At 42.9% G+C, this 25,052-nt stretch overlaps 4 protein-coding genes across 53 annotated transcripts in view; 2 read left to right on the top strand and 2 right to left on the bottom strand.

Annotated features, from left to right (window-relative positions):
* Window positions 1–13,050, bottom strand: part of LOC108883390 (uncharacterized) — a 42,676-nt gene extending 29,626 nt beyond the window's left edge. For 14 of the 50 annotated variants that reach the window (XM_051077402.1, XM_051077411.1, XM_051077409.1 and 11 more), the window contains exons 1-10: window positions 12,507–12,987; window positions 11,965–12,150; window positions 11,278–11,543; window positions 8,658–10,797; window positions 7,411–7,587; window positions 5,744–5,917; window positions 4,156–4,329; window positions 3,155–3,331; window positions 1,567–1,740; window positions 585–758 (exon numbers count right to left, since the gene is read on the bottom strand). In XM_051077402.1, the coding sequence (XP_050933359.1) occupies window positions 585–758; window positions 1,567–1,740; window positions 3,155–3,331; window positions 4,156–4,329; window positions 5,744–5,917; window positions 7,411–7,587; window positions 8,658–10,797; window positions 11,278–11,543; window positions 11,965–12,119 (3,611 nt within the window). In that variant the 5' untranslated portion in view covers window positions 12,120–12,150; window positions 12,507–12,987. Of the gene's footprint in view, window positions 1–584; window positions 759–1,566; window positions 1,741–3,154; window positions 3,332–4,155; window positions 4,330–5,743; window positions 5,918–7,410; window positions 7,588–8,657; window positions 10,798–11,277; window positions 11,544–11,964; window positions 12,151–12,506 lie in introns of all 50 variants that reach the window. The other 36 variants (XM_051077431.1, XM_051077440.1, XM_051077444.1 and 33 more) reach the window with 24 other exon arrangements.
* Window positions 13,051–13,097: 47 nt separating this feature from the next.
* Window positions 13,098–16,096, top strand: prpf38a (pre-mRNA processing factor 38A). Its single transcript, XM_018676558.2, has 10 exons — window positions 13,098–13,309; window positions 14,072–14,231; window positions 14,415–14,536; window positions 14,640–14,725; window positions 14,823–14,933; window positions 15,019–15,125; window positions 15,233–15,259; window positions 15,346–15,437; window positions 15,588–15,636; window positions 15,743–16,096. The coding sequence occupies exons 1-10, from the start codon at window positions 13,180–13,182 to the stop codon at window positions 15,786–15,788; spliced, it is 930 nt and encodes a 309-aa protein (XP_018532074.1). The 5' UTR covers window positions 13,098–13,179; the 3' UTR covers window positions 15,789–16,096.
* A 308-nt stretch (window positions 16,097–16,404) lies between these two features.
* Window positions 16,405–19,279, bottom strand: LOC108883428 (interferon-induced protein with tetratricopeptide repeats 1). The gene is made up of 3 exons (XM_018676544.2): window positions 19,196–19,279; window positions 18,493–18,723; window positions 16,405–18,335 (listed from the first exon to the last, which is right to left on the bottom strand). The coding sequence occupies exons 2-3, from the start codon at window positions 18,495–18,497 to the stop codon at window positions 17,021–17,023; spliced, it is 1,320 nt and encodes a 439-aa protein (XP_018532060.1). The 5' UTR covers window positions 18,498–18,723; window positions 19,196–19,279; the 3' UTR covers window positions 16,405–17,020.
* Window positions 19,222–24,603, top strand: trmt1l (tRNA methyltransferase 1-like). The gene is made up of 16 exons (XM_018676532.2): window positions 19,222–19,387; window positions 20,210–20,317; window positions 20,400–20,462; window positions 20,550–20,663; window positions 20,839–20,903; window positions 21,200–21,356; window positions 21,456–21,576; window positions 21,661–21,740; window positions 21,892–22,144; window positions 22,273–22,485; window positions 22,564–22,754; window positions 22,939–23,005; window positions 23,082–23,245; window positions 23,324–23,386; window positions 23,783–23,909; window positions 24,017–24,603. The coding sequence occupies exons 1-16, from the start codon at window positions 19,327–19,329 to the stop codon at window positions 24,204–24,206; spliced, it is 2,037 nt and encodes a 678-aa protein (XP_018532048.1). The 5' UTR covers window positions 19,222–19,326; the 3' UTR covers window positions 24,207–24,603.
* Window positions 24,604–25,052: the final 449 nt, after the last annotated feature.

Here is a 25,052-nt window from a genome sequence, read left to right as displayed (position 1 = left end):
CGAGCCTGTAAGAGCAAACATAACCACAACAGTTACAAAGTAGAAAATAAAAAGGTTTTGTTTGAGTCACTTTTATTAAACCTAACAGTGATAATCCCAGGTCAGTCTCTGCAACTGAACAACTTGAACAGTGGATTAATGAGCTTTACAGTCTCACTTTCAAGCAGTGCACCACTGTAGTTGTAATCATCACCATGGTAACCACCAGGAACAGCATGTTTTGCACAGTCCATCTTGTTTTGTTTCTGTCAGTCTCCATGTTTTCTGTTTGCTTCACTCTCATGTCATTTAAGACCCTCCTGCCCTGTTTCCCACCTGTGAAGTCTGAGGTGGTGCCACAAATTCACCAGGCAGACTCCCTGATATATTCCTGATGACTGATATCTAATATCTATTGGCTGACAGTTCTCTGTCTTTCTGTCCAATCCTGAAGCCTGTCACCATTCTCCTCTCACAGCTTCACTGAGGAAAGCAGCCACTGAGAAGGTCCCAGCTTTACAGGAAACACTGGATCTTTGCTCTGATACTAACTGTGTTTAGGACAATACTGATGGAAGCAGCATGGACTGACTCCAACTACTGACCTCAGAGTCTCCAGTCTACAGTCTGGACTCTGCAGAAAACCACACAGCTCCTTCACTCCTGAATCCTGCAGATAGTTGTAGCTCAGGTCCAGTTCTCTCAGATGGGAGGGGTTGGACTTCAGAGCTGAGGCCAGAGAAGAACAGCTGATCTCTGACAACCTGCAGAACCTCAACCTGAATAAAGAATAAAAGATGTGAGTTTAGGAGACAAAGTTCCTGCTTGAAACCATTCAGTGTTTCATCATCTGTTCAGAGCTGAAGAAGGTTTAGAATTAACAAGTTTAGAAACTGGAAACTCCAAACACCTGAACCAACAGGATGCAGGTTAAAAACAGTCAGAGACACAAAGGGAAAAACAGCTCTCATTAATATTAATGACAACATGCTGCTGCTTCAATAAAGACGTAGTGACTTCAGCTCTTAAACTCTGCAGCTCCACCACAGGCTCCATCTATACAAACTCAGGCTGTGCAGACACATTTATCTGAGATTCAACTAAAGATCCTCAAGTTTTCAAAGAGAACAAACATGTCAGACTGAACTTTGGAGAAATGTCAACACATTTATAGAAATATATATCAAATTAACTGGTTTATGGAACGACAGAGACAAAAAAACCTGCTGAACTGAGTTCAGATATTTAACCTGATAAAACTTCTTTACAGTGTTGAAACAAACAGAAATATTTCAGTCAGTACAAACATTACAGAGCCTTAGAAAAGTGTTGGAACCATCAGCTACTGATTATAGATTTGTTATTGTCAGACAGATTCAATGTGTTTTTGTTGTTATTTAAAAACTCATGAGGTGAAATTTGAAGAGAAACAGTCACTGGACTAAACCACAGAAGAAGAAAACTGACTTTACCATTAAGATCCTCAGTGTGGATCAGTAGAATATGAGCCTGATGTCTGCAGGTTAGAGTCAACACAACTTTCACATCAGATTCATCTCAGCACAGAAATAAAATATGGAGTCTGACCTCACAGTCTCCAGTCTACAGTCTGGACTCTGCAGAAAACCACACAGCTCCTTCACTCCTGAATCCTGCAGGTAGATGTTACTCAGGTCCAGATGTCTCAGATGGGAGGGGTTGGACTTCAGAGCTGAGGCCAGAGAAGAACAGCTGATTTCTGACAAACTGCAGTTCTCCAACCTGAATAAAGAATAAAAGATGTAGATCAAATCATTGATAATCAGATCTGTCCTAATCAATGATCTTTGTATAATAATAATAATAATATCTTTCAAATCACCTGAGGAACTTTACAAAACCAGATTGTCAGTTAATGGAGTGAAACATGTCAAACCAACAGTGAGCTCCTTTAAACTTTTCCTCCTTCACACATTTAACAAGTAAATTCAACTGGATGAAAAAATACAACAATTTTCACACTTGTGTTAAAGATCAAAACACACACACACACAATTTTATCAAACAGACATTCATCCTGACAGGTCACTGAAATCAACTGAAAAATCGAATATTGTCCAAATATCAGCTGTGAGGATCTTCTGTCTGTTGTTGTGATAAAAATTGTCTTTGACCAACGACCACTGGACATTTTCTACAGTGTATTTAGAAAACATTAGTCCTCTGACTGGGAGAAATACCAGTGTGTGAGTTGTGAAGGTTTGATTGAAGTGAACAGACATTATTCATGACAACTGACTAAAATTAGAAAATGCATTTCCAGTGGAAAATGCATGTGAATGCTGAGAGCTGAATGAATCGCTAAAGCAATGCTTAAAATGGCTGAAATTGTGGTTGAAATGCAGAAGAAAAAGTTGAAAGGCTGAAATTTGTTGAAATGCAGAAGAAAAACTTAAAATTTGAAAGTCAAAAGTAATTGCTGAAAGCTGGAAGTTAAAATGTAAACGAGGTAGAAACAATTGAAAGGTAAAATCAGCTGCTGAGGGTTTGACTCAGTTAAAATGGAGAGAAAGAGGTATGAAGTCTTAAACACTGCTTAAAGATAAATTTGGCTAAAAGAAAGTATGTAGAATGTAGAGGAAAAAGTTGAAAGGCTAAAATCATTGTTGAAATGCAAAAAATTGAAAGGCAAAAGTAATTGCTGAAGTTTAAAATGGCTGAAATTAGCAGAGAGAAAGGGTAGATGTAGAAGCTGAAAGTTAAAACCAATAGCTGAAGCATTTGTTTGAAGAGCAAAATTGCAGACAAAGATGAACATTTTAAAAAGCAGGAGGCGTTGAAGAAAGTTGAATAAGCACAAATGTAAAAAGGTTAATAGTTTCAACCTTTTGATATTTGAATGGTTTCTGTAGCAGAAAGTATGCAGGAGTAGTTACAACCCAAACAGGGGTGGAAGCAGAAAGGAAAAACAGATAAATGCAGAATCAAAAGTGAATGCTTGAAGCATTCACACTAATGAACTGAACCTGAAGGAATAATTCTCAGTGTGAGATCAGAACAACTGACAATATGGAACAACCACTATTTAACATGTCATTCATTCTAAATGAATGGATTCAACTTCTGTGAAGATAAATGAGCTTCAGTTGTGGATTAAAGATAGAAGATCTCCAACAGTAACAGACAGTGAACTGACCTCAGAGTCTTTAGTCTACAGTCTGGACTCTGCAGAAAACCACACAGCTCCTTCACTCCTGAATCCTGCAGCTTGTTGTTGTTAGTCAGGTCCAGATCTCTCAGATGGGAGGGGTTGGACTTCAGAGCTGAGACCAGAGAAGAACAGCTGATCTCTGACAACCTGCAGCCCCTCAACCTGAATAAAGAATAAAAGATGTGAGTTTAGGAGACAAAGTTCCTGCTTGAAACCATTCAGTGTTTCATCATCTGTTCAGAGCTGAAGAAGGTTTAGAATGAACAAGTTTAGAAACTGGAAACTCCAAACACCTGAACCAACAGGATGCAGGTTAAAAACAGTCAGAGACACAAAGGGAAAAACAGCTCTCATTAATATTAATGACAACATGCTGCTGCTTCAATAAAGACGTAGTGACTTCAGCTCTTAAACTCTGCAGCTCCACCACAGGCTCCATCTATACAAACTCAGGCTGTGCAGACACATTTATCTGAGATTCAACTAAAGATCCTCAAGTTTTCAAAGAGAACAAACATGTCAGACTGAACTTTGGAGAAATGTCAACACATTTATAGAAATATATATCAAATTAACTGGTTTATGGAACGACAGACAAAAAAACCTGCTGAACTGAGTTCAGATATTTAACCTGCTAAAACTTCTTTACAGTGTTGAAACAAACAGAAACAGAACTTGTTATTCTGAATATTTCAGTCAGTACAAACATTACAGAGCCTTAGAAAAGTGTTGAACCATCAGCTACTGATTATAGATTTGTTATTGTCTGACAGATTCAATGTGTTTTTGTTGTTATTTAAAAACTCATGAGGTGAAATTTGAAGAGAAACAGTCACTGGACTAAACCACAGAAGAAGAAAACTGACTTTACCATTAAGATCCTCAGTGTGGATCAGTATAATATGAGCCTGATGTCTGCAGGTTAGAGTCAACACAACTTTCACATCAGATTCATCTCAGCACAGAAATAAAATATGGAGTCTGACCTCAGAGTCTCCAGTCTACAGTCTGGACTCTGCAGAAAACCACACAGCTCCTTCACTCCTGAATCCTGCAGGTAGTTGAGACTCAGGTCCAGGTCTCTCAGATGGGAGGGGTTGGACTTCAGAGCTGAGACCAGAGAAGAACAGCTGATCTCTGACAACCTGCAGTTCATCAACCTGAATAAAGAATAAAAGATGTCGATCAAATCATTGATAATCAGATCTGTCCTGATCAATGATCTTTGTATAATAATAATAATAATATCTTTCAAATCACCTGAGGAACTTTACAAAACCAGATTGTCAGTTAATGGAGTGAAACATGTCAAACCAACAGTGAGCTCCTTTAAACTTTTCCTCCTTCACACATTTAACAAGTAAATTCAACTGGATGAAAAAATACAACAATTTTCACACTTGTGTTAAAGATCAAAACACACACACACAATTTGATCAAACAGACATTCATCCTGACAGGTCACTGAAATCAACTGAAAAATCTAATATTGTCCAAATATTAGCTGTGAGGATCTTCTGTCTGTTGTTGTGATAAAAATTGTCTTTGACCAACGACCACTGGACATTTTCTACAGTGTATTTAGAAAACATTAGTCCTCTGACTGGGAGAAATACCAGTGTGTGAGTTGTGAAGGTTTGATTGAAGTGAACAGACATTATTCATGACAACTGACTGAAATTAGAAAATGCATTTCCAGTGGAAAATGCATGTGAATGCTGAGAGCTGAATGAATCGCTAAAGCAATGCTTAAAATGGCTGAAATTGTGGTTGAAATGCAGAAGAAAAAGTTGAAAGGCTGAAATTTGTTGAAATGCAGAAGAAAAACTTAAAATTTGAAAGTCAAAAGTAATTGCTGAAAGTTGGAAGTTAAAATGTAAACGAGGTAGAAACAATTGAAAGGTAAAATCAGCTGCTGAGGGTTTGACTCAGTTAAAATGGAGAGAAAGAGGTATGAAGTCTTAAACACTGCTTAAAGATAAATTTGGCTAAAAGAAAGTATGTAGAATGTAGAGGAAAAAGTTGAAAGGCTAAAATCATTGTTGAAATGCAAAAAATTGAAAGGCAAAAGTAATTGCTGAAGTTTAAAATGGCTGAAATTAGCAGAGAGAAAGGGTAGATGTAGAAGCTGAAAGTTAAAACCAATAGCTGAAGCATTTGTTTGAAGAGCAAAATTGCAGACAAAGATGAACATTTTAAAAAGCAGGAGGCGTTGAAGAAAGTTGAATAAGCACAAATGTAAAAAGGTTAATAGTTTCAACCTTTTGATATTTGAATGGTTTCTGTAGCAGAAAGTATGCAGGAGTAGTTACAACCCAAACAGGGGTGGAAGCAGAAAGGAAAAACAGATAAATGCAGAATCAAAAGTGAATGCTTGAAGCATTCACACTAATGAACTGAACCTGAAGGAATAATTCTCAGTGTGAGATCAGAACAACTGACAATATGGAACAACCACTATTTAACATGTCATTCATTCTAAATGAATGGATTCAAGTTCTGTGCGAAGATAAATGAGGTTCAGTTGTGGATTAAAGATATAAGATCTCCAACAGTAACAGACAGTGAACTGACCTCAGAGTCTCCAGTCTACAGTCTGGACTCTGCAGAAAGCCACACAACTTCTTCACTCCTGAATCCTGCAGGTCATTGTTAGTCAGGTCCAGATCTCTCAGATGGGAGGGGTTGGACTTCAGGGCTGAGACCAGAGAAGAACAGCTGATCTCTGACAACCTGCAGTCAAGCAACCTGAATAAAGAATAAAAGATGAAGATCAAATCATTGATAATCAGATCTGTCCTAATCAATGGTCTTTTCTCTAAAATGAGTAGAGTGACTTTGTCCTTCTGTTATTGTGGATCATCATAATGTCAGCCTTCTACAGACATCATCCAAATGTCAGCACAACATTCATACACCTGTTCATGTCAACACAGATTCATAACATGCTGCTGACCTCAGTCAGTCTCTAACTAGAGGATCAATATCAGATCAGACACGTTGGACTAAAAGTCTGTTTGTTCTTTGGTTTTTTACACCACCTTCTTCTTCCTGTGTTTTGTAGCTGAGCAGGTTTGTGTCATTAGGTCCAAGTCTGCAAAGCAGCATGGAAAAGTTTCAAAGAGCTCACTGTTGGTTTGAATAAATCATGGCCTTTAACCTCTGACCTCTGCAGTAACATGGTGTTACAGTGAGTGTATGTGTGAGTGTGAGAGTGCAGTCAGTCTACAGGGTCATCAGGTGAGCACCCTCTCAATAACTGCTGTTTCACTGAGTCGGACCAATGACACCCAGAAGGCTCAACAGTGTGTCAGTGTCCCAGATCCAGCCACACTCTCAACACAACCCTCCACCACAGCGTCAATTCAGTCCAGTATCAGCAGCCACCAGTATGCTAACCAGCTACAAGCAGCTAACTCCACGTCAGGCTGCTCAGCATGTTGCTACCATCAGCAGGATCCTGCTCAACCCACCAAGCAACAGCCCAGTGATCACCCTCAGCTGCCTCATCTTAGCAAGGAACAAAGCATCCACTCACATTTACACAACTAGCCTGTTAACATCATTAAGAGGCTAATTAGCATGCTAACAGAGTGCTACGCTAACAACAACCTGCTGTGTTTCTGTCCACAACACAACATCTGCTCTGAGATCAGTGGGAGTGATCTCCTGAGGAACTATGGACTGTTTTCCTGAGTCTACTCTCATGTGTCAGTCCCTCCCTGCCTTCAGCTGTCCTGCATCATGCACTTCCTGAGTTCTTCACCCTCTCAAACAAGTCAAATCCCATCTTGTTTCCTTTTTTTATCCACTGACTTTACCTCTGAGAGCTTCCTGCTGCTGGACACCTCAGCACCTGGTGATGTCTCCAGGTGAAGCTCAGAAACTCAGATTTGATGGTGTCATTCATCATCATCACCTCTGTGACTTTAGCTTGGTGCAGTATTTGTTTGATGAAGATAGATGCAGCTTTTGTCACGTTCAAATGAGCAGATCTGATTTTCATCAACTTTCTTATTTCAACAAACTTGTACCTTCTCTACTGCTCTAAATCACAAACACTGTGACTGGTCTCAGCTTCTTCTTTTTCTACTAATTACAACAGAGAGTCTTTTCTCTTCACCAGCTCATTTTTAAATCCTCACACAGAAATCACTAAAATGTACCAACCAATGAAAAACTCAAACTTTAAAGATTTGAACTGAATATAGACAAAAAACAGCTCCAGTCAGTGAACTGACCTCAGAGTCTCCAGTCTACAGTTTGGACTCCCCAGTCCTGAGGACAGTATCTTCACTCCTGAATCCTGCAGGTCCCAGTTTCCACTCAGGTCCAGTTCTGTCAGATGGGAGGGGTTGGACTTCAGAGCTGAGGCCACGACTTCACAGTGAATCTCTGAGAGTCGACAGTTAACAAGTCTGTGATTAGAGAAAATATAAAATCAGGATAAAATCAGACAGTTTGAAATGAAAACACACTCAGTGTATATGACAACACAACATGATCAACATCTGCTCTTCACATCTGTGGTTCAGCTCATCTCATCTTATTGTGTTTGACATGAAACAATAACTCTCATCACTCTCTCTCAGACCTGCAGGCTTTTAAGCCTCAGAAATCGACGGGAGTGCCCACGCTCCCATTGTCCATGCGTGTCAAATTACCATATCTCTTTAACTATATGTGCTATCAAAAAAATTCCAACAGTTCCTAAAAGTAGAGAAGTTGCACTTTCTACTCTATCTCTGCTTTCGGGAACCTTTGGAATTTTTTCGATGTTACATGTAGATCAGGGGATGCGGTGGTGGGACTGGTGCATTGGAGGGTGGGAGCGCATGCGCTCCCGTCGGTTAATTTTACAGCTAGAGGGCATATAACCACTCCTTTATGTGAAACAAACAATGTTACAGAACAATAGCTGTTGTCTCCATTCTCTCTAGCTCTATAGCAAGAACAAAGGGGCAACAGGGAGGCTAAACAGCTGACTCATCGGGTGAGAATGAGATTGTGCGTTAGCCTCACATGCATCCCTCCTAGCACAGGTCCCTGTGGCTGACATGAGCATCAGTCTGCCAGTGCCGGGACATCTGAGTCTCTTAAAATGATGCAGGAGCCTAGCCTTTAAAGGGTTAATGGGAATCTTTGTTTTGCAGATGAAGGGAGGGAAAATGACGTCACCTTTATGTTTCCATCATGTGATTTGATCCCAGAGTCAGAATTGTCAGAGTTGGTAAATGACATTACTGAGTCACTTCACTCATTTGATGACTTTTCTCTACTTGTTCCATCATGTTTTAGCATTAACCATTAGCCCATAAGTGTTTGTTGTTACCACAGTGACTGCTGTTTGAGCTTTTGGATAGAAAATGTCATCACTTCATCATCTTATCCTGTTAGACATTAGACTATAATTTAATACTGTGTAGATCTGAACAACTAAACTACTAATCTACTGACTGATAATTGTAATGATCATGTCTGGACTCACCGAGCCTTTCTGCAGTTCCTCACAGCTGGGATCAGTCTCCGTCGTCCCTCCTCTGATGTCTTGTACTTCATCAGGTCCAACTCATCCAGAACCTCCTCTGACATCTGCAGCATGTAGGCCAGAGCTGAGCACTGGATCACAGAGAGTTCCTTCTCTGATCTGTTCTCTGACTTCAGGAACTCTTGGATCTCCTGATGGACTGAGTGGTCGTTCATCTCCATCAGACAGTGGAAGATGTTGATGCTTCTGTCAGGAGAGGTGTTGGACACGTTCATCTTCTTCAGGTTGTTGATGGCTCTCTGGATGATTTCTGGACTGTTCTCTGTCTGACCCAGCAGGCCTCCTAAGAGTCTCTGGTTGGACTCCAGAGAGAGGCCATGAAGGAAGCGAACAAACAGGTCCAGGTGGCCATTTTCACTTTCAAGGGATTTCTCCATGACTCTCCTCAGGAAGTCATCCAGAGACAGGTTATGGTTTGAGTTGATCCAGTTTTTTCTCAGAGACTTTTTTCCCAGAGACTTGTCACTGCCACCATCAGAATATTGGCCATCATCATCTTCTGAGGACCATACGACCCTGTCAACATATTTCTCATCTTCCAGAGACAGTTTATCGTTTGTGTTGTTCCAGTCTTTTCCCAGGAAGTCACCCAGAGACTTGTCACTGCCACCATCAGAATATTGGCCGTCATCATCTTCTGAGGACCATACGACCCTGTCAACATATTTCTCATCTTCCAGAGACAGTTTATAGTTTGTATTGTTCCTGTCTTTTCCCAGGAACTTCTTCAGTACCTGTGTGTTCCTGTTGGTGAAACAGTGGAACATGTAGACTGCAGCCAGAAACTCCTGAACGCTCAGATGAACAAAGCAGTAGACTGTTTTCTGGAAGATCACACTCTCTCTTTTGAAGATCTCTGTACAAACTCCTGAGTACACCAAGGCCTCTGTCACATCAAGACCACACTGCTCCAGGTCTTCTTGGTAGAACATGATGTTTCCTTTCTCCAGATGTTCAAACGCCAGCCTCCCCAGCTTCAGAAGAACTTCCCTGTCAGCCTCCGTCAGCTCCTGTGGACTCGTCTCATGTCCCTCATGGTACTTGTTCTTCTTCCTCTTTGTCTGAACCAGCAGGAAGTGTGAGTACAGGTCAGTCAGGGTCTTGGGCAGCTCTCCTCTCTGCTCTGTAGTCAACATGTGCTCCAGAACTGTAGCAGTGATCCAGCAGAAGACTGGGATTTGACACATGATGTGGAGGCTCCTGGAGGTCTTGATGTGTGAGATGGTTCTGTTGGACAGCTCTTCATCACTGGATCTCCTCCTGAAGTACTCCTCCTTCTGTGGGTCAGTGAAGCCTCGTACTTCTGTTACCCTGTCAACACATGAAGGAGGGATCTGATTGGCCGCTGCAGGTCTGGAAGTTATCCAGACCAGAGCCGAGGGAAGCAGATTCCCCTGGATGAGGTTTGTCAGCAGCACGTTGACTGATGACTTCTGTGTGACGTCAGACACAACCTTCCTGTTGTTGAAATCCAGTGAAAGTCTGCTTTCATCCAGGCCGTCAAAGATGAACAGAACTTTACAGACAGCCAGCTTCTCTGCTGTGACCTTCTGTAATGTTGGATGGAAAACATGGAGCAGTGTGAGAAGACTGTACTGCTCATCTCTGATCAGGTTCAGCTCCCTGAACGAAAGCAGAACCAGCAGACTGACATCTTGGTTTTCCAAGCCCTCTGCCCAGTCCAGAGTGAACTTCTGCACTGAGAAGGTTTTTCCAACACCAGCGACGCCGTTGGTCAGAATCACTCTGAGTCTCTCTGTCTGTGTCTGTTTGTCTGCCATGCGTCTCTTTCTCTGTCTGCCTGTCTGTTTCTGTCTCTTTTGGTCAGGTAAGGCTTTAAAGATGTCCTGGCACCTGATTGGAGTGTCATAGAGGGTCTTCTCCTTGGAAGCTGTCTCCAGCTGCCTCACCTCATGTTGGGTATTAACCTCTTCACTCTGTCCCTCTGTGATGTAGAGCTCAGTGTAGATCCTGTTGAGGAGGGTTCTACTTCCTGTTCCATCAGTTCCTTCAGTCACACGTTCACATCTCCTCCTCAGACTGATCTTATGTTCATCTAAAACCTCCTGCAGACCACTATCTGCTGAAAGACAACAAACACTGTCAGACTAAAGAAAGACAATCTGATTCTTTTCATCAGCTCCAGAAAAACAAGCAGAGAAAAGCTTTTTCATGTTGTGCTCTTTAGAATCATCTTAAATGTCAGAGCTGTGTGATAGAACAAATGACTCTGTAGAAAACAACAAGTCCTGTTTTCACAAATGATGACATCAGCAGACACATGTTCAGTCTTACTTTGTGTAGTAATGGACTGTACTTATATAGCGCTTTCCTAGTCTTTTTGACCACTCAAAGAGCTTCACACTACAGATCACATTCACCCCAGTCACACACACATTCATACAGCACTTCCATACAATAGTGCTTTCTAACACAGACACACACATTCACACACCGATGACAAACATTGGAAGGAAATTTGGGGTTTGGTATCTTAGGAACGAAGTATCAAGGATACTTCAGCATGCGGACTGGAGGAGCCGGGAATCGAACCACCGACCTTTTGATTGGTGGGCGACTCCTGAGCCACAGCAGCCCCATACAGTGCTGGTCTGACTGGCTGTCTGCAGTACAGGTCTGGATCTTTGTCCACACTGGGGACAGGAGGAGTCTCCTGAGGGACCAGACTGGTCCCAGTATGAGGTGATGCACTGTCTGCAGAACCAGTGTCCACAGGTGGTAGAGACTGGATCCTTCAGGACGTCCTGACACAGATCACAGCAGGACAGCTGCTCCTCCACAGAGACACCACTCCTCTTCTTCTCTCTGTGAAGACATCAACACATTCATTATGAGATGTTACATCAGTGGAAGACAACCCAGAGCTCTGTAGGTGACTGCAATTTTCAGCAGTGCTGCTTCTCTTTAGCGTTTCCTGCATAAAACCCCTGATCATTCCTTTACTAAATAAACAGCCAATGTGAATGTGACCACATATCTCTAAATACATGTCAACACTGAATCCTCTTCAGGTCAATTCACAGCAGGAACTGACTAAATAACACAAACACACAACAATAAACATTTCAGATCATTAAACAAGTTATTTTAAGTGGTAGAAATAAGGCTGTCAACGCTCAAACAAAGAAAAGATCAGTGGCTGACTTTGAAGAAAAAAACCCATAGCGTTGTGATACAGGTCAATAAAACTACATTAGAAAACTGAATCATCTTCAGGTCAGCTTACAGTGGAAACTGTGTCTGATGACTGTTTGTGTCTGAGGGTCCAGGTTCATTACTGAAGAGTGGAGGATTAAAATTTTTGGACCAGTCACTCTTCAAAGACAGACAGCTGGATCCTGGAGACTCTGCTCTGTCCTCCTCTTCCTCCAAATCATTCATCTTCTCTGGTCTGAGAGGTAAACCTGTAACACTGGAGACACACACACAGTTTAATAAACCCAGTCACTTCTCCATCTTAGTTATTTGACATTAGTAGAATTAAAACCATGAGTATTTTCTATCCATCATAAAGACAAACTGTGACTGTGGTTTAAACCCAACAACTGCTCAGACTTCACATAAACATCACATGTTCCATATTTATCTGTGAGAGCGAAGAAACCAGGAAAATAAAAAAGGGAACATGTGAAGATGTGACTCTGAGACTCTGTGACTTTATACTGGGGGTTTATCTATAAAACAGTACGACGGTCTAAACACAAACATTCAGCAGATGAATCAATAATGTGAACAATCATTATTTATAGACCTGATATTATCACTCACCCTGCACACGTCCTGTTTATTTCTGCTGTGGAGTCAAAATGGCGTCTGGACTGACTTCATACTTTCACTTTCAGTGTTTCTCCCTGTTTTATTCGTCCTCTTATTTACTCGGGTGTGTTCACTGACGGTTATTTTCTTCTCTTGTTCCTGTCTCTGTAGTTGCTGGAGTCATAGAAAACTAACTTTTCTCCTGGTTTTCTCTGTTCGCCTCTACAGTTCGTTTCGTTAAACTTCGACAACTTTCGAACTCTGCATTAAAATCTGCGCAGTAACTGTCAGCCGCTTTAAACGGAAATAAACGGTTGAATAAGTTGCTCCTAATTTTCTACAGTCACTTACAGCTTAAGGTGCGAACGGGATTTAAACTATAACGCTTTCTGACACTGTTACTACAAACAACAGGGACGACGACGCGTTCAATGAGGTAAAAAAAATATATATTTTCCTTGTAATCGTCTCACCTGACGGTTCTTCAACCTGCAGTCAACCAGGAGACTGTATTACGCAGTCGCTAACGGAGCTGCGTCATTATGCGGAACAACAGCGGCCCCTGCCGCCAGGTCCGGTACTGACGTTCTCAAGCAGCCGACCCGGAAGTATTAAATCTGTTTCCGGCGGATGATCGCCTCTACTTGTTGTGTCTATGCTAGAAAGCTAATTCATTTTCTTCCTAATGGCAAACAGAACAGTTAAAGATGCCAACAGTATACACGGGACTAACCCGCAGTATCTGGTGGAGAAAATCATCCGAACTCGAATCTACGAGTCTAAATACTGGAAGGAGGAGTGCTTCGGTCTGACCGGTCAGTAGCATGTTAGCATGTTAGCCAGCAAGCTAACTTTATCGTCTGTCTGACAACCGGGCGGATTTCACGTCTCTGTTCTTTATTTAAAAATCTCAAATCGTCGGATAATCCTAAAGCTAAGTTTGCTAAACAATATGTTTTACTTTAGATGAATTTAGTAAGAAATTATTGGCGGTTTTAACAAGAAATGCGCAACTAATAGTAGTAAAGCTGTTGAAATGAATTCGATACATACCATTCTTGGTTTACCATGGCCAAATGTTAGTGATCAGTACCTTCAGTTTTGTCCGATCAAACCTAAGAAAGAACAAGTCAAACATCAACATCATAATTTGCCAGAGCTCAAAGTCAGGTCCTCAGTTTATATCCGGAAAGCTGTTCTGCTTACTGCGAAATGTGACTGGGGAAAACTAATTAATGCAGCTCTAAAATAAATAAAAGCTTATATTTTCCATATTTGTTGGTTGATAAGCGACTGAAACAATGTGTTTCGTGATACTGAAAATGTCACTTCAGTCCATCGGCTAGTTGTTCTAACACTGATTTAGTTTGATGCAGACAGATGTGATTTCCTTTTTGTTTTTTAACAGCGCTTGTACAAAACTTTAACATGCGATCACTCCTGTCCACATATGTTTGTTTTATTCCTGATCAGTTTTTATTCAGAAGAGAAGTCGTAATTCTACACAAACAGATTTATTGTTGACAATAGTGAGACTTTATTAACTGAAGCATGTGTGTGTTGTGTGTTACCCACAGCTGAGCTGGTTGTTGACAAAGCCATGGAGCTGAAGTACGTTGGAGGAGTTTACGGCGGGAACATCAAGCCCACTCCCTTCCTCTGCCTCACGCTGAAGATGCTGCAGATTCAACCAGAGAAAGACATCATCGTCGAGTTCATTAAAAATGAGGATTTTAAGTGAGTTCCTGTGTGTTTATGGAGGAAACTGAACACTGATGTTGATCTGATTTTTGTCAACCAGCCTCATTAGTGCCCTCACACTAACACACTGTCCGGCTCTTCAGATCCTTTGACCTGTTGCTGCTGTTTCTATTTCTCCTCATGCTCTCTCTCTCTCTCTCTCTCTCTCTGTTTGATTAGATATGTTCGTTTGCTCGGAGCGATGTACATGAGACTAACTGGCACTGCAGTGGATTGTTACAAATACCTGGAGCCTCTGTACAACGACTACAGAAAGATCAAGAGTCAGAACAGAAACGGAGGTGAGTTTTAGAAGGTGCTGCCTTTACAGAGCTGGTCTGAACTCTGTAAAATCATTCCGGTTTCTGGCCTCTCCCTCCATGTTTTTCATTCTTTCTGTTTCAGAGTTTGAGTTGATGCATGTGGACGAGTTCATCGACGAGCTCCTTCATGCAGAGAGGATGTGTGACATCATTCTGCCCCGGCTCCAGGTCCGTTTCCACCATGTTTATACGCTCAGCTTGTTTCACACGCCTACACTACTGATGTTTGCTTTTATGTGTGTGTGTGTGTGTGTGTGTGTTACAGAAGAGACAAGTCCTGGAGGAGGCTGAGATGCTGGACCCACGTATCAGTGCTTTGGAGGAAGACCTGGATGAAGTGGAGAGCAGTGAAGAAGAAGACGAGGAAGAGGAGAAGGTAATAACCCCGTGTCAAACCCCTCTGAAGCTGATGGTTTGTGGTGGTTGAGGTTTTAAAACACTTGTGGTTTTCCACCCTGCAGCCAGAGAGACTTCAGACCCCTGAACCCCACAGACGCAGTTACCGTGACAACGACAGACCTCGCCGCTCTCCGTCACCTCGTTACAGACGCAGCCGCTCACCCAGACGGTTTGTCTTTTAATTACCTTTAATCTACTGTGGGATTAACGTCCTCATCATCATAAATCAAGGATTCTGTTCTAAATCAAGTCTTTTCTGGGTTTCTGTTTTTTCAGGAGGAGCAGGTCTCCAAAGAGGCGAAGGTGAGTTTGCTTTTGGCTGAAATTCTCTGTCACCTTTAAATATTTGTAGCTCGTGCTCATCGGTGTCTTTTGTTGTGTGTGATCAGCCCGTCGCCGAGGAGAGACCGCCATCGCAGCAAGAGCCCCCGCAGACACCGCAGCCGGTCCAGAGACAGACGCCACCGCTCCAAATCCCCAGGTAAACAAACACAAACACCTGTCAGAGGAAGACCTGACACAGAGAAAAAAATCTAATACCATGCAGGAGAGAAACAATCCTTATATATGTATACTGTATATGTGATGATGGTTGTTTGGTATTAAGTCCTTTTTCGTTGCTCTGAACCAGGTCACCACAGGAGCCACAGACATCGCAGCCACTCCAAATCTCCAGAGAGGTGAGGGCTCAAACTTTCTATCTGCTCAGATAAGCTGAATCAGTCTCTGGTCTGAGACCTGAGCTGTGCATCAGATGATGAATTGTTTTTTTCTTTCACTTCACAGAAGTTCAAAAAAGAGTCACAAGAAAAGTCGAAGAGGAAACGAGTGATCTCCCTTTACTTTTATATCCTTTGCTTTTTTTAATCTCCAAACTCTGAACTCTTGCCTCTAAATCTTGTATGATTTTGTTTAGTTTTTTATGTTTCATCTTTTTAAACGGCAAGTAATTTGAAGTTTAGATGTTGGACCACTGACCTCCTCAGGTCTAATCTTATGGACATTGTTGAAAACTGTTGGACATGTGTAAATATAGAAAATGTGTTTCTTGTAAACGTTTTCTGTACGTTAAGAATGTAAGAATGAGTTTCACTCTTACCTGACGTTACCTGTCATTGAAATAAAGATCCTGATTTGTTAGTCCTGTGTCTCTGGGCATTTGATTGATTCCTCACAACTCACGTCTCATGGAACTTTAAAATAATGTTATTATATAGAAAGAATTAGTCCTTACTTGGGTTAAATTAAGCTTGGTTTTCCTTAAAGATTTCACTATTTCATGTTCTTTATCTCCAATAAACTCAGGAAATTATTGTGAAGTCTCAGATGTGTGAAATAAAGTGTAACTGATGACCATGTATTTTGATTGAAGTCAGTCAACAACCTGTGAACCTGCAGAACTGCAGAGGATGTGAATTCCTTCTCCAGCAAAACAAAAACCAAAAGAGTTCTTAGTTTATTTAGTCTTTATTTAACAGAGTTAGTAAAGTGTAGACACAGGTTAACGTACTGTCTGTGCAGTCAGTTACATCTGGTGATAATATTCAGGTTCTACATAAACTGATCCATTACATCAACATAGTTACTCCAGATTTTATACAGAGCTGATATGTTTGGTTATAAACTTAAAATACAGAGCTACGGAAAGAAAAAAAACATGATTATTTAAATCCAGGTACATGTGAGTAAGTGCTGCATGTGATTAAAATCTGTTTGAATCAGTTGGGATTAATGACTAATATATCCACAGTGGAGGTTATTTAAAGCACCAAGCCACTGTTATTACAATAACTAACATAATAAAAATGTTTTTAAAAAAATAAAAATCTTTCAGACCTTTGAAACTTGTTACTCTGTGTTTTCCATTGAAGGTTCTTGGTTCAAAGGTTCTACCCATCCAATCCTGAGACTGGAAGCAGCGGGCCTTCACCGTCTGTTTGTCTCTTCTATTTACTCATTATTCTAAGAGGTAATCCATAATTTATACAAATCTTTTCCACAAATGTGTCCTGATGTGTCTGTAATCAAATTCATTTTTCACGGTAATGATAGACCTTGATGGATTTAGAACTGCTGTGGCTCTTCCAGTTTGGCCAGAAACTCCTCTATTTCTCTGCACATGCGGTTCCTGCCTCTGTCTTTAATCCTCTCCAGGATTTTGATGCTGTTCTCTCTGAAGAAGGATTGTTCCGGTATCGCAGCCACCTTCATGTGATATTTTATCGACCTGTGGTGCTCCTGCCGATCAAAGTTTAGATATTTTGCGTAGCAGTTGTAAAGCGTCTGTCGGTCTCCTGGTTCCAGATCAAGCTCTAGCAGCTCCTGGTACATCTGCTCAGCTTTAGCCAGGCCATGATTTAATTTTGCGTATATGTTTGCAAGGTCTATTCTCTTTACAAATGAAGACCCAGGATAAAGAGAAATCACCTCCTTGTGGAGACTGACTGCTCTGTCTATCTCGCTTTGCTTTGGGCGACCGTCCCGGAAGAAAACGATCTTCCATTTGTAGCAACGTGCAGCACATCTTTTCAGATAACGTGCATCTGGATGTTTTTCCAGAGCTTTCTCTGCCAAATCAATAGCCTCATCAATGGAGATGTAGTATCTGTAAACCCTCAGTAATGATTTCATACCGTTATAACAGCTGACAGGATTTCTCAGGACCTTCTCAGCTAACTCGCGCGCTTCATCTTCAATTCTTTCTCCTGTCTTAGCGCGTTGCTCAAGGTAGTAAACAGCCAGGTACAGGTTCTCTGGATCCTGTTCCTTGGCTTTTCTCATCTTCTCCAGGATGTCAGCCTCTAGCCCTGTGTCACTGCGCTTAAAAGTGCTCGCTACAGCTAACACATGGCTGCTCTGCCACTCCACCATGTCCGGCTGCATCCTGATGGCTCTCTGGAAGTAGTCTGCAGCCAGCTGCTTTTTTTCTCTGCTGAACTTCATCAGAGTCCAGGCTTTCTCCGCGTAGATCTCAGGATGCAGCTCGTCCTGTGATGGAGATGGGTACTCTTTCATCAGGGTCTCAACCTTTGACAGGTAAGCCTGACTCTCTGCTTGTTCTCCCTGATGGTAGTGCAGCCAAGCCTGGTTCCCATAGTTCACCACCAGCCATGGACCCTCATCTGTTTTCCTGGTCTTACAGAGGGCCTCTGCAGCCCTGCTGAGGAAACTCTGGGAGTGGTCTTCCAGCTGGTGGCAGAGGTACCCCTGCAGGTTGTAAATGTGACCCAGCCAACTGTTTCCCTCCTCCGTGCCGATGTCCACCAGCTTGTCCCTGACACGTAAAAGTTTGGACCTGCCGCAGGAGTCCAGATCCCAGGTGAAGTGGCACTGCAGGGCCTCCAGTTTGGCCTCCAGGGTCGTTTCACTCTGTGCAGCACTGGTCCGAAAAATAAAGACAAAAAAAGTTGAATAATTAGAATAGAAGGTGTGCAGTGATGCAGGAGGAAAAACACTGACACAGGATCCATGATGTTAATATTCAGGCATCTCATGCTCCAGAATAAGACACTGAATAAACTGAATTATTTACTCACCTCATCTTCAGAGTTCGACCAGTTTTTGCTCTGAACGCTGGTTTGAGTTTGATGGTTTGGAATCAGCAGCTGTTCCAGCCTCTGCTCTGCCGTAAATGATGTGATGCTGTGGAGTAAGACTCTTTAAATGTTCTCACTGAAGCCAGAGACTCTCAGAGGCGGAGCATTTCAGGAAACGCGAGTTCGCGGCAGAGCTGCGCGAACTGAGGCGAAGAAGTCTGCTTCACGGACCTCCGGAGAAATAAGAAGAAATAACTCATAGAAACTGAGGGATGAGAGCAGATTCGCGCGACTAAAGCGAGGCGATATTTCCTCTTCCCCTCAGTCACAAAACGCCTTGACTCTCGTTTCCCAGCAATAGAAACCTAACGCTTCATCACTGCCTGCTCCACTGGGAAGAAACAGAAAGCATGACTCTGCATTACTCCACTTCAAACTCCTCTGAAGTTGATTTATAAACGCATTAATTAAACACATCTCTATATTTAGTAAATGTAGAAACTGTGTGATCAATTAAATGACTGTGTTGTGTGGCTACATGTATTTTGCTTATATATTAAATTATATATTACATTTTGATTAACCGAACACTTCTTACTTCATAGAAATATATAACATATTGTGTATTTTTAATATTCGTATTTATTTATTTTTATTTTTGTAGTTTTTTTTACTTTAGCATTAGCAGTAGTGTAGTTATTACCTCCAGTACCGATTCCTCTTCTTAATAGTTACGTGAGCGCCATGAATTCTGCAGCTACGTTTTAAAACCTGCGCAGTTTCCGTAAACTGCGCACGACAGAACGTTTCCTGCGTATGTAGCTGTAGTTAGCAATGGCGGAGCTCAAAGAGGCGGACGCTGCTCAGCTACACCAGGAGGACGTCGATATCAAACGTGAGTAAACTGCGCTGGTTTCACACCTGAAGTCAGATTTCAGGACAGTAAAGCTCCGCTTTTACTGTACTTTACTCACCATCAGCGCTGTGCAGTGAATTCACGGAGAAATTGAGTTTGGAACTGCTAAACTAAACGAGGGCCTCACCACGGAGCTCCGCCGTAGGACCTAAATAGTCAACAACAACAAGGACAAAAGGGGCTGGAGCTAATATGAGCTAAACAGCTGTAGTTACCAGCTGCCTGCATTCGTTAAAGCCCGTCCGTAGAGGTTTTATCCGGGTGTTATATTTGGGTTGTTCGACAGTTTCGGGTGACACGGTCTCATCACGGAGCTGCGCTGCAGGACCGCTCAGTTCGGACACTTGAAACGGTCCGTTTGTTACCGGTTGAACGTTCACCGACACACGGTGCTGTCTGTTTCAGCACTAAACAGAAAGCAGCTCACTGGCTTCAGCTCCGGCTCAGAAACTGAGAGAATATTTTTTTTGGGGGGGAAATATGAAGCGTTAAGTTTTTGTGTCTCATTTCGTTTCTCATTCTAAACGTTAATTTAACGGCTGCATTAAATTTGCTGTAACTTTAATGCAGGTTGAAGCGTCCTGTGCAAAGCCAGGGATGGAGGAAATCTACAAATATAAAATACAGTCAACAGAAAGTAACTGCACAGTCGGATGATAATTAAAGTCATGCAGACACATCAGCTCCAGCTCCCAGCGGTCAACAGTTCCTGACATCTGCTCATAGTTTTGTAGCTGTTGAGTTCCTGAAAATATCAATATGCTGAAATCAGTTTTTGTTCCTGCCTCTGTGTCTCTGAAGGTGCTGAGGGTGGAGATGCTCCTTCAGCCGGAGACCAAGCTGCAGGACAGGCAGCGAAGGACGAAGCTGCTGCAGATAACGACGCCAAACCCTCCACCACGACCACCGGTAATTTAACAACAGCTGTGAGAAGATTTCAGGAGAGTTGGTTCAAACTTTAAAGACTAATGCACATTTTTCTTTTCTACAGAGAGACACATCTCCATCCAAACTAAACTGGAGGGCCTCGAGGTGCTGGTTGACCTGAACGGAGGTAAGTCCAGTGTCAGATGGGAATTTTCACATAAGAATTTTCTACACTAAATGAAGAACTGTGTAATCTGGTGTCTTCTCTCATCAGCGGGTCGTAAGTCGTGTCCTCTGTGTCCCGAGGAGAAGTTTAAAGCCTGTTACAGCCATAAACTCCGCCGACACCTGCAGAACCTCCACTGGAAAGTCTACGTGGAGTTTGAAGGTAGGAAGACCAAACTTTGGGCTTTTCTCTTTTGATTTTACAGTAGCACGTTTCATTTACCTGATTCTCAGATGAGTAAAAACAGAAATGTGTTTCTATTTATATCGGAGTCTCAGTAAATCAGGCTTAATGTGAGGAATTAAATCCTGTCTCTCTGACTCTTGGTGTTTAACAGGTCAGAGGATGTGTATCTGCCACCTGCCCTGCAGAAACCTGAAGCCCAGCCTTAGCGGAGATCAGGTGAGAGATTAAACTCAACCTTCAGATCAAGTTACAGCTGCAGCTTCAGGCAGGATCACTACAGATGGTCTTTATAAATGACTTATTTTGACTTTTTCTGAAACTTGTTATCAGCAGAAATGGACTCTCAGAGTCATTCCTCCTGCAATCTGTTCATTCATTCATTATTTATTCTTTTCTTTCTGCTTATTTTCTTCTTTTTTCAAGGTTTTTAGAAATAACTAATTAGATTTTTACAGTTTGCTGGAAGAAAACGACAAACATCGTGTGTTGTTTTTTGTCTGAACCCGTTCCAGGCGTCAGGACGACACGTGGCTCACTACCACTGTGTGGTGTGCTCTGTCACCATCGCCCGTAAGACGGACATGATCAGCCACCTGAAACGCCACGTGAACAAAGGCGAGACGGAGGCCAGCTACTCCGGCAGCTCGGACGTACCGTTTGAAGAGCCCGGTAAATAACATCACCCGTGACCGTCCAGGCTGAGTGAAACAAACCATTGATTAGTGGTGAAATAAACGAGAGTGTGATGATGTGTGTGTGTGTGAGCAGCTCCGTCCGGTCAGGCCTACGAAATCATGAAAGAACTTGGAACAAACGTGCAGCTCCTCCCGAACCACACCACCCCGCAGAAGAGCGACACCTACTTCAACCGCAAGATGAAGACCAACAGGTCAGCACACGCACCAGACCTGTTCTTAGATACTGAGATGAATGTGAAGAAAAATGGTTTAAGCAGAGTGTGTGTGTGTTTCAGGCAGCTGGTGTTTTGTTCGCTGGCTGTGCTGGCTGAGGAGAGAAGTCCACTCGAGTGTCTGGATGCTTTTGGAGCCACAGGTGAGACAGCGATGATCCACCGTTACAACAAAACATCTGTTTAAACACCTGTTTTATGCTGAAGGTGAAACATGATTTGAAAGAACAAATTCTACCAAAATGCTCGCAGAAAACAAAAACAAACCCACTAGATTCACTTGTTGTCTCTCAGGGATCATGGGCCTCCAGTGGGCGAAACACCTTCGTAACGCAGTCAAAGTGACCATAACTGACATCAGCGACGTGTGCGTCAAAATGATCAAAGAGAACTGCGAGCTGAACCACATCCGGGTGGACGGAGGCTCGCGGGTTCCCCGGGGGTGCGACGGGGGAAGCAGTGAGGTCGAGGGAGTGCCCATCGCCGCGGTGGAGGTCGCCAAGATGGACGCCAACGTCATCATGCACCTGCGGCCTTTTGACTACATGTGAGTGAGAAGATTTTCTCTCTTCGATGAGGATTTGTTCTCTGACACTGGCCTGGATGCATGAGGGGTTTTAAATTCTGTAAACCTGCCTCTTAAACATCGGCCACTTTATGTCTTGAATCTTTCAGTCACTTGGATCCGTTCGGGACAGCGGTGAACTACCTGGACGCCGCCTTCAGAAACGTCCGTAACCTGGGCATCATCTCTGTGACGTCCACAGACACCGGCTCCCTGTACGCCAAGTCTCCCAACGTCACCCTGCGTCACTACGGCTGTCACATCGTACGCACCGAGTACTACAAAGAGCTGGCTGCTCGCATGGTGGTCGCCACCGTGGCCAGGTAGGACTTCAGATTACAGAGATACAGAGACCAGAGGAAACTGTCCGAACTCAATCCTGATGTCTCTGTGTGTCGCAGAGCGGCGGCTCGCTGTAACAAAGGCATCGAGGTGCTGCTGGCCGTTGCGCTGGAGCATTTCGTCCTGGTGGTGGTGAGAGTCCTCAGGGGTCCCACACAGGCAGATGAGTCAGCGAAGAAGTTACGAAAACTTGTCCACTGTCAGTGGTGTGAGGAGAGAGTCTTCCTCAAACAAGGAAACATGGTGGACGGTGAGTGTGGCATCACAGGAGGCTGGTACACGCTTCACAGCAGACGTAGCATATCAGGGTGTTTCCCTAACTGTCTTTTAATCCTAACGTAATCATTACTGACAGTGTCTGTGAAGCTGTAGATAATTAAAGGAGTTGTGTTCCTCTGCAGAGGAAATCATGTCTTAACTCGTGTTTCTTCCAGACACGCTGCCCTGCAACTGTCATGGAAGTCTGCCTGGAAAGACAGCGGTGCAGCTGGGACCGTTATGGTAAATAGATCTTTAAGACTTTGTTCTGGGGTGCAGGTTAGAGGTACAGTAGAGTTACAGGTGTGTGTATGTCCAGGTGCGGTCCTCTGTTTAACACGGGCTTCCTGAGGAGGATGCTGTCGGCGGCGGTGCAGCACAGCATGGACGACATCCAGCCGCTCGTCAAAACTCTGATCTGCGAGTCCGAGTGCACCACCCTCAAGTCTTTAGTCCACGGGCCGTCGGCTCTCACCAACCAAGGTGAAACAGCAGCCTCACACATGTGACTGATTCCTGTGTGATGAAACACATTTACAGAACATCCTCTCTCCTCTGCAGTGGAGTGTGGAGTCGTCATCAAGACCTTACAGAGCGGAGAGGAGTCCGGTCCTGATCAGTCTGGTGAGTCAGTCGCACAGTTTTTATAAATCTCCGTTTATCAACCGGGCAGATCAGTTTCCTCCAAACTCACAAAGTACCATCACAGGCTGAGAGCAGAGACTTTACCTCTGTCCTCTAGAGGGCAGTGTGGCACAACCCTCAACACAAGATGCAGGAAATACCTTCATTTTACTTTTAAATCTCCTTTTTGTCCAGAACAAAACATCTCCAGTTTCACAGTCTGTTTAATCTGTCTTTTCTATGGCTGCACCATCACAGAAAGTGAAAATATTCTGGATGTTTGTGCATCTTTTTACACACAACTCCCCAGATTCAACCTGATGTATTCAGACGGAGGTTGATGAAACATAAATCCCGCTCAGTTTTGTTCAGATGTAATGTTCAGTTTTCCCGCAGGGAAGAGGAAGACCGGAGAGGAGTCTGGGAATGTAGTGAAGAAGCTGAAGTCTGATGCATCTCTGGAACACCCAGCTTTCTACTACAGCATCCACCGCCACAGCATCCGAGGCATGAACATGCCCAAGTGAGTGACCTCTGACCCCTGACACACTGTTGGTTCAGGTCTGCATGAGGGATTTATCGACAATAGGACAAATATATTGTGATATTCATATTATTTTTTCCATCCAGGTTGAACAAGTTCCTTCAGTACCTGACCGAGGCCGGCTTCAGGGTGAGTCGGACTCACTTCGACCCTACAGGGGTTCGAACCGACGCCACGCTGGAGCAGTTTAAATCCGTCCTCACCAAGTACAGCGTCCCCACGTACACCAACGCCACCGCCACTCAGACGAGCGTGAGCACAGAGAAGACAGTGTGAAAGAACCGGGCAGAGCCGGAGGCTGATCCTCAACCTGAGAGGAGTCGGACGTCATCCCTGGAACCAGAATGGCTCTGTGCTCGGTTACTTGTCTTAGTTTGACTGAATTTCTGCTGTTTCTTAAAACCCAGACAAAGTTCTGACTGCACTGATATCTTAACAACTACCAGCTGCTTTCTTTGGGTGAGCTTTTATTATTAATCAAACCAAAACTGATGTGGAGTTTTATTAAGACTGCAAAACAAACTGATCCTGCAGCACAGATGAGCCCAGTTTATCCACAGCGTCTCTATTTATTTCAGATTTCTCTTTAAATTCATATTTTCTAGCTGGTTCATTGTCTATTTTTGTTTCTTCTGTCTTAAAAACTTAATAAAGTATTTCTGCAAAGACAGAATTTGCTGATTTCTCTGCCTGTGATGTTCTGCTTTAAGGCTTCATATAATATCATGTTTTACACAATAATAATAATAATAATATTAATGATTTAACTGTTTGATGAACCTTTTTATTTTCTCTTCCTCTGCTGCAGAAACCATTCGTCACCTCTTCTTTCAGTGTAAACACACAACGCGCGCGTTTTGGAAAAAAAATATGCGCAAATGATTCGTCTCGTCACGCATTCTAATTTTCTGCCGCTAGGTGTCTCTCAATCAAAACTTTACAAAGACGGAGTTTAGTGACGTCGTGAAGTAGCGTGGGATCATGGGAGTTGTTGTCTTCACCACCATCATCACCGTCAGGTTTTTACCAGCAGCTGAATTATCCTGATGATTTAAATCCTTCATCTGGATCTAAAGAGTTCATCTTACACTGTGACTAAAACTGGCGACCACAACATTTACG

This window comes from Lates calcarifer, linkage group LG17, assembly GCF_001640805.2.
Source record: "Lates calcarifer isolate ASB-BC8 linkage group LG17, TLL_Latcal_v3, whole genome shotgun sequence".
Classification (NCBI taxonomy): Eukaryota; Metazoa; Chordata; class Actinopteri; family Centropomidae; genus Lates; species Lates calcarifer.
Note: the sequence above shows the minus strand (reverse complement) of the source record. Positions and strands in the feature narration are given on the sequence as shown.